We start from the raw sequence: 8,736 nt of genomic DNA, 5'->3' as shown, positions 1-8,736 counted from the left end.
AGGGCTTGAGGGCTTAGGGCGGAGTTTGGAATTGGGCCAATATCAGCACCCTGACCAGAATGGAACAGAGCCTTCATTAGTATCACACACCTGTAGTATCACACACCTGTGAAGGAAGTAAGAAAGAGGGCCAATTTCTTTCCAATATGACTGCTTTGCATAGAGCCTATTAATTGTCTTTCATACGTACTGCCATAACAGTAGAACAGCAGTTACAAAATACAAGTATAATGCCTAGATTGAGCATTGAGTAGTAGAACAATGGTTCCCAAACTGCGGGTCAAATGCATAAAAATCTTGGCCGCTTGTTGTGGAAAAGAGGTTCTTCGTTATTTTGTTTGTTAAAGTCCTTTTTGACCGTCTGTCCTTGGTTTCAGACGTCTTAAATAACTTTAGCAGCGCGATATCACAATAAACTGCAAATTAACAGAGTTTAGTCGACCAGGTTTGTTTGCACCACCTGTCAGCAATGACATGCAATCATGCATCAAGACGCTCGTCTGCCACAAGCGTCATGGAACCGAGAGTTCCTGGTTTTCGATTTACATTAAATGAGTTACATTGCCAACTCTCACATCTACATAAACGTTCAGATTTCAAATATAAAGTGCTTACTCAAGTGCCACGGATGTTACAAGGCGATCCGTACCACGATAAGTACCCGTATCTCCCGTATTGTTCAATAAAAAGCATTTTAATCCGATCGATCAACTATGCGACACTAATGGTTGGGAGGTGTATTGCACTGATATATTACCAAAAAAAAAGAAGGAAAAAAATGGCTGGCGATGGCATTAAAATGCTTTTTATTGAACAATACGGGAGATACGGGTACTTATCGTGGTACGGGCCTTGTAACATCCGTGGCACTTGGGTAAGCACTTTATATTTGAAACCTGAACATGTATGTACATGTGAGAGTTGGCAATGTAAAAAAAAATCAAAAACCAGGAACTCTAGGCTCCATGACTGTCATGGTATGACAGTCATATTTCATGGCTAGTCTGGTGTAGTGCTACTGACAGACAGGGAACTTTTGTTCAGAAAGTTTAATCACATCATGTTTTACATTTTTAACCTTACATGAAATCAATTATGACCCAAAATATGTATTTATATCATGAAATTAGGAACTTAATTACCATTCATTTTCTGTATTTTAGCAATTTTTGTATTTTTATAGTTTGTATTTTAATAACAGCACTTACAGGGGGGTCCCCAGATGTCAGTGAAGTGACAATTTAAGGACTTAAAATACCTTTTTAATACCCCCAAAAAAGTAAGAGAGGAAAGAAAAACACTATCACTGCATCAAAAATAATCAACAAACTATAAAAAACATTAATTGGCCAAATTGTCAAATAATATAAGAAAGAGGCAAACATTTTCAAAACAGCCGATCTTCAAGCTCACAACGCCTCAATCTATATTTATAGATTTATAGAGTAGCGTAAACCTTTATTCTCACTGATCACTGATGTTGTAGTTTTAGTTTTGTGCCACTAGAGGGCAGCCTGTTGCTTTACATTAGAACGTGACTGTGCTATAAAATGAGTCTGACTAACTTGTTTTTTTACTTGTTGGTGTTGTAATATGTACATGCTCGTTGCTGAGGAATACATTTACAAAAAAACTGAATCTGTATTTTAGGACAATAAAGAGTCAAAAACAAACCAATTAATATAGCTACAAGCAGCGATAATATGGGGCCAGTGATTGCAGAGAGAAGAAAGAAAGAAGCAATGATATGCACAATAAGCCATAGAAACATAGAAGACTGAACTTGAGAGAAAGAAGACCATGCAATTAACAAATTAGCATTTTAAACAGCATTTTAAACCAGTGAAAGTAGCCGATCTACAAGCTCACTAAACGTTGCTATCTGAAAAGTTGTGAGATTGTAGATCGGCTATTTTCACAATGAAGTATATGTCATACATTGAAAAAACACTCTCAAATAAGCAGACAGACAGACAGACAGACAGACAGAAAGAGTGACAGACAGACAGACAGACAATCTGGGTTGGAGGTAGTTGTCATAAAACTGCAATAGTTAAATCTCCTCCTTGGATTTTTGAGCAATCTGCACGAAACGTTTTACACATGAACTTAGGACCTTTGCCAACAAAACGTTAGCGGCGGATTTTCCACAAGTGAAAGAATTAAGCTTTTAAGAGCCAATGAATGTTTTTCATATAATTCAAAATGGTGGGAGATCGTAAAGGTCAGAGGTCAAAAGTCAGACCACGAAAGTTGTCGGGCATGAAGAGACGCATGTGTGTATCGAAGTGCGTGTAGGTCAAACAGGCCATGAGTTGTACCTGTTCAAAGTTGGCACTTTCTTTTTTTTCATTAATATTTTTATTGGAAGTTAGGTACAAGATCAGTTCACTTCAGTATGATCGCATATATCAAGCTTATTTTAAGCATACATGAAAAGAAAACTGTCCATCTTCAGCATATGATCATTCGTCTTGCCTACTTCTTTAAATGTTTTTTCTTTTTTTTAAACAAACATAACAAACAGACATCAGAGAAATAAAAAGGAACAGTTTAAAATAACAACAAGAAGAAGAAGAGCATGGCACATAATCTCGCTTTTGAGAACAGAGAATATGAAAACAAAGACCAGATAGAAATAGAGATTTAGGAAAAGAGGTAGGGGGGGGGGGTAGAAAGAGAGGAGAAGAGAGAAAAGGGGAGGGGGGGCCTCAGTCATCCAGCAAGTGTATGGGGATTAGATGATTAGATAGAGTTAAAAAATGTCAAGAAAGGATCCCATTTCCTTTGAAATGTAGTTAGATTACCTCTGGTAGAATATCTTATCCTTTCTAATTTTACAAAGGACATTACTTCTCTCAGCCATTGGGTACTAGAGGGTGGTTTAGTAGACTTCCACTGGAGAAGAAGATGGCGTCTTACCAGAGGTGAAAGCCAAAACCTCTAATTGTCTGGGAGTGAACCGGGCATAGTCTTCTGGGGTCCCAAAGATAGCAGTATGTGGAGAAATGGTTACAGGGATTGTGAATATTTTGGACATTGTGTCAAAATAATTCTTCCATAGGTTAATCAGGAGCGGACATGAATAAAACATATGGGTTAAGTTACAGGGTGAATAATGACATTTGTCACAACTGTCCGTCACATTAGGATAGATTTGCGATAGTCTAGCTTTGGAGTAATGAATTCGAAATAGTACTTTAAATTGTATAAGTGTGAGACGTGCGCACGCTGAGCTTGTGTGGAAAGTACTTAGGGCAGCATCCCACCAACTGTCATCGAAAGTCAGCCCAAGTTCAGCCTCCCATGCCTCCCTGACTCTATTAATCTGGGGCATCATCCAAAGATAGTAGATCATTATATATCGTTGATATTTGCGATTTTTGGAATGGGTCGAGGTGGATGAATTCTTCCCAAATCTGGGTTGGAGGTAGCTGAGGAAAATGTGGAAAAAGAAAGTTGGCACTTTCAATTGAGTGCTATAGCACCACCCTTTGACGAATGAGTGTGAGAATTATTTCTTGATAGTTTTTCATGACCATCTACCATATGGCCGAGTTTCGTAAAAAGCGTATGCACGGTTAAGCCAGAACTGCCAAAAACGTGTTTTTCAAACTGCTCAAAATTGTGGACAATCTAAGGGCAGAGCTTACCGGTCAAAGTGATACATGTGTTCCTCATGAGACGATTGTTAAATTGTATGTTTTCTTTTTTATAAAAGCCATTCATAAATATATATATTCCATTAAAAATTGTAAAAGTTACTTGAGTATAGTGTTGTGACTAACGTTATTGTAACACAACTACTTTTTTGCAGTAGGCCTAATTAGTAATAGTGTAGTAGTGTAACACCATAACAGTTACTGAAATTTACAACAGCATGTTACTGTTTACTTTAAGTGAAAATAGCCGACAAACATGAGAAATAGTGACTTCAAATGTGCTCTACCAATTGGTTGAGCAGACTGTTAAAGGGTTAAATAGAGTGTTCTTAGATTGAAGTGAGTGTGTGATTGGATGAGTTACCAAACGTAGAGCTGAGGCCGGCCGCCAGCAACTGCAGTGAGTTCCCTGACAGAACTTGCTCTGCGCATGTCTGTACCAAGCGTGACGCTCATGAGTCTTCAAACATTCAACTCTTCAATGCTTTTCATGCTCAATGAATAAAACATAATCACATAGTTGAAGTTGCCTGGAGCCTGCTCCTACCCACAGGTTGTCCCAGTAGGTGTGCAAAAGACCTTTTCTTTCTCTACAAAATATGTATAAACATACCATGTTATTGTGCATTCAATACTAAGCTATTAAAATATCTCATGTTATGTTTAAAGACATATTGACATTTTTGGTAAAAAATTAACAAAAAGTTTTTAAAACGTTTTTTTTAATTATTTTTTTAAATCAAACAACAATTTCGCGGACCCCCTGTTGAAGACCTCTGTCATAAGTAACTGACAAATTCAACAATTCATTTGCACAAACCTGGCAGCTGACTGTGTTGATTTTAAAGCAAGTTACATCAAAGTGAACACCACATTATTTTCCAAAACAAAAATGTTCAACCACTTTGGCTGTTGCCAGAGCAACATCTAAACATTGTAACAAGGGCACAACATAGCTACAGTGAATGACAACCTCCCTAACAATTAGATTCAGCTTAATTAGGTTAGGCTGATTTATCCAATTCAACACATGGTGCATTCATCTCCCAGGATGAGAAGCCTGCTGCCTCTACTCGTGTTTAGAGCAGAACAGTGTGGTGTAGTTCAGTGGTTCTCAGCCTTTTCTCACCAACTCGTAAATCTTGAACATGTTCGCGGCCCGCCAGATCTGACCACTTAACAAGTGGTCAGACGGGTGGGCCACAGACACTTACAAGATTTCCTTTTTTTTTAAATATATATATTAATGTTATATTATCATTACAATCTTCTCACGGTGGGCCCCGGCGGCCCACAGGTTCAGAATCACTGGTGTTGTTCAGTTCCAAAAAGCAGACGTTATCACAGCTATAAGCGTTTATACACGCCCAGCACAGTCTTGCAGGCAGGACAGATGTGTTTGGCATTTCTTAGACGGTCCACACAGAAGGGGATGAGGCAGCAACCTAGAACGAACCTGGAGGAAGGAGGGAAGACCCATGTCAGTTATTTAACCCATTAAGACCTGAGTCTGATTCTACAAATGCCTTCTAAATCAGTAGTTTTCAACCCCCCCCCCCTCCCCCAAAGACTCTGGGGAACCCCTGGGGACCCCCACTCTGAAAATGATTGGTGCCAGGGACTCGCAGAAGAGAAGGTGTGTGTTAAAAATTTCACACATTTTTTTGAAAATGATTTAAAAAAAGCAGATGTGAGTTTCTGCTATTTTAAAGCACTGTTCTAAATCCTAAGAGTTTTCTGAAAAAAACAACGTATGTTGCTACATATAGCTAAAATCTAAAATGATGGTTTTAATAGATTAAGAGTAGTGTCTAGGGCAGTCCTTGACTAAAAAAAATCTTACTGGCAATAATCAGGAATTTGTTGACTAATGGTTCGACTTGGCGTCCCTACTTTGGACATTATAGGCAAAAATCTTTGCTGAATATTTTGGAAAATAGCAGATCTATAAGCTTAGAATGCGTTGCAATACATGTTGAGCTTGTAGATCGGCTATACACACACCACGCGACACCCTTGTACGAAGAAGTATGAAATGGGGATAAGTGGTTAATGGACAAATGTGTATAATTGTTTGCCACATGCAGTCATGTGGAGACAAGCTTTTTCAGGTTGGTAAGGTTGAGAACTGAACATCCTAATGTTGGTTTCACAGTGGCTACTGGCTATTGACCTACAAAGACTGGTAGAAATGAAGGGTTGTATCTAGAATTTACAAGATTTGTGATAATAATTTTTTGAAGAAATAATTAATTGAGCATGGAAAAAAGTTCCAACAGAATATAACTCCAACCCAGAATGTACACTTACTGTATGTCCAATGTAGTCCTGAAAATAAATAAAATCAATGCTAACAATAACAACCATTAATACTACAAATTAAAGTGCCTCACTAGCATGTAGCTTTTTCTATACTGCCTGATAGACTGCCTGACAGTTAGAGGCAGGTAATTCCAAAGAGAATACTTGTGTATATGAAAGAACTCTTGCCACAACCTTTGACTCTTGAAGTTACCATATCACATATTTCTGCTGTCGGACAGAAACCAGCCAAAGATTTTTTTTAAAGTTCATTTTTCAGGAAATTAAAAATAAAATAAAAAAAGTGGGGTTAGGAGGTTTTGTTTATCATTGCATCATTCATCATGATAAGAACAGCTGACTGGACCTCCAAGCTCACAATGATGTTGGAGGTAAAAATGGTGTGGAGCCTGGAGTCAGCGAAACCAGCTCAACTCAACCCCTCTTTGGTGGAGTTAGCTGGTTTAGCAGAAGGTTTGAGGATAGCTGGTTTTGTCAGAAGCGAATGAATGAATACTTTTCATTGGCTCAATATTTTTTAACCAACACAGACCTAAAGGGTGTTCAATAGCACTGATTTATGAAAATAAATGAAGGCTGACAAATGGAGTTAGCTGGTTTCTGCCAGACTGCGACGATTATACTCTTTGGTTTGCTCTGGTTTCATGATGATGTGAAATCAATTTAGCATTACTCCCATAAAAATGTCCTTAAAATGTTGTACATATGACCAAGTTCAAGTTGATCCACCCTGTACTGCAAAGGAAGCATCCCCACCTCCCTAAACTGGTTATAACCAACGTGTCCTAGGAGGAGCATTCAACAAAACTATCTATTGATGTTGTTTTGTACCGTCTGTAACCTATCCCTTAGTCTCACAGATACACCACTGTACCAAGCAGAACAGGCATAGTCGAGGTGACTGGATCAAAGCAGACACCAACAGTTTCTTTGTTTTCATATTGAAATTTCTAGTATTTCTATACAAAAATGCAATTTTAGAGATCACCTTATCGCAATGTCTTCCCCTGAAAGAGACTGATTTAATCAATTATTCGATCATGAGGGGACAGCCTGTCCAACATTAATTTAGATAAATCATTCTATTCATTGGTCAACAAGAGAGCAGATAGTATTATTTCACAACACAATGACCTTTGATCACAGTAGCACATTTTTACCACATGCCTAAATAATGTGGTCCAGATCAATGTGACACATGCTCACTCCATTTTCATTTACAGCTCAAAGACAGGGTGTAGGAGGAGCTGATTAATATTTCCCTCCTACAGCACATACCCAAAGAACATGAGGCCTCCACAGAACAGGTAGGTGATCAAACCGGAGGTGAACTCAACCTTAGTGAGAACAGTCTGGTGACAGTTGTGGCAGGTAATCTGAACTGGATTATCTCTCAGTTGGCCGATGGTCGCTGAGAACAAATAGATGAAGAGAGTATGAACTTAAAAGTCTAATTTACACTTTGTTGTATGTCATTCAACAAAGAATAATTCATTGTGTCTTAATCCCAAGGGAGAAATAAGGAAGAGACAATGGGAACTAAATAAATACATACATAAATACTTATAGGATATATTTTACACCATTCCAGTTCAGGAGAGATCTACAGTAGGAGTTGAAAGTTTTGTTCTAATAGTCAAAGAAATTAGTCCAACTCACCAACCACCACCACATGAGGATTTGCCATTGTGCCTGTGATCAGATACAGTATGTACTTAAATACACAATGCAAAGCATTTCTATTTTAATATTAATGTTTACTGATGCATATTGGCAGGCTGTTAAGTGCAACAGTTAATTAACCTTGGCAGTCCTATTCAGCACATTTTCACAATCTTTCTACAGTGAGCTTGTAGATCGGCAATTTCTGTCGACAAAATTAACAGTTGTCAACCAGTCAAACTAGACACTGTCATAATGTCATATTAACATACTCTACCATACAGATAGGACAAAATAACATTGAAATCGCTAAAGAAGTTACACAGTACAGCTTGAAAATGTTCCAAAATAGCTGATCTACAAGCGATGCCATCCGTTGTGAGCATATAGAATATTTTTGCTATTAGGCGTGTGACAAAGTATATAAGACTTAAAGGGCTATTTCACTTTAAAACACCTATGGGTTCATTTTCACGTCTATTTCAGACTTTTGTGTGCGCCCCAGTTTTTAAGTTGCTTGATTCAATATTTAGATTAATTTGATAATACACACTCCCCTCCAAAGCACATTAAAATGTCAAACTCCACATTAACCATGTTAGACTCATTGAAAACACGTCCCTTGTTCTGGTGACATGATATCGTCTTTATAATGCATGAGGGGATTGTCATTTTTCTATTAATTTCTTCATTTCATTTTCACGTTACGTGCAATGTAAAACAAAACAAAAAATCTGTTAGGACCAAATAATTCAACATAATGCATGGTACTTACAAGCTTTGGGGTAGCAACCTTGAGTTCCTCTCGGTTGGATCTGCAAGCAGCCAAGACAAAACTGGCAAAGGAGGGAGGAGAGATTTCCCAGTGGTCGTCATGCCATTCTGGACGGTACCACCTTCCCTTACATCCTTGTGTCCTCCTCTCTGCAGTTATACGGTGGCTGGCCCTGTTTGTGTATGGGAAATACCTTCAAATGTAACTTTGCTCAATCACTTCCACACAGCAGAACATATTGGATTAGTGTAAAAATCAAATCTGTGGAAGCGAGTGCTCAGCAGGAGTACCGGTATGGCTATTAAATTCAGCCTC

General features: G+C 38.2%; 1 protein-coding gene across 1 annotated transcript; it reads right to left on the bottom strand.

Moving 5' to 3' along the window:
• Window positions 1-4,445: 4,445 nt before the first annotated feature.
• LOC311059167 (lipopolysaccharide-induced tumor necrosis factor-alpha factor homolog) lies at window positions 4,446-8,477 on the bottom strand. Its single transcript, XM_084076849.1, has 4 exons — window positions 8,422-8,477; window positions 7,644-7,676; window positions 7,263-7,395; window positions 4,446-5,118 (listed from the first exon to the last, which is right to left on the bottom strand). The coding sequence occupies exons 2-4, from the start codon at window positions 7,669-7,671 to the stop codon at window positions 5,010-5,012; spliced, it is 270 nt and encodes an 89-aa protein (XP_083932975.1). The 5' UTR covers window positions 7,672-7,676; window positions 8,422-8,477; the 3' UTR covers window positions 4,446-5,009.
• Window positions 8,478-8,736: the final 259 nt, after the last annotated feature.

Source organism: Gymnoscopelus microlampas (assembly GCF_963454915.1).
Source record: "Gymnoscopelus microlampas genome assembly, chromosome: 2".
Classification (NCBI taxonomy): Eukaryota; Metazoa; Chordata; class Actinopteri; order Myctophiformes; family Myctophidae; genus Gymnoscopelus; species Gymnoscopelus microlampas.
Note: the sequence above shows the minus strand (reverse complement) of the source record. Positions and strands in the feature narration are given on the sequence as shown.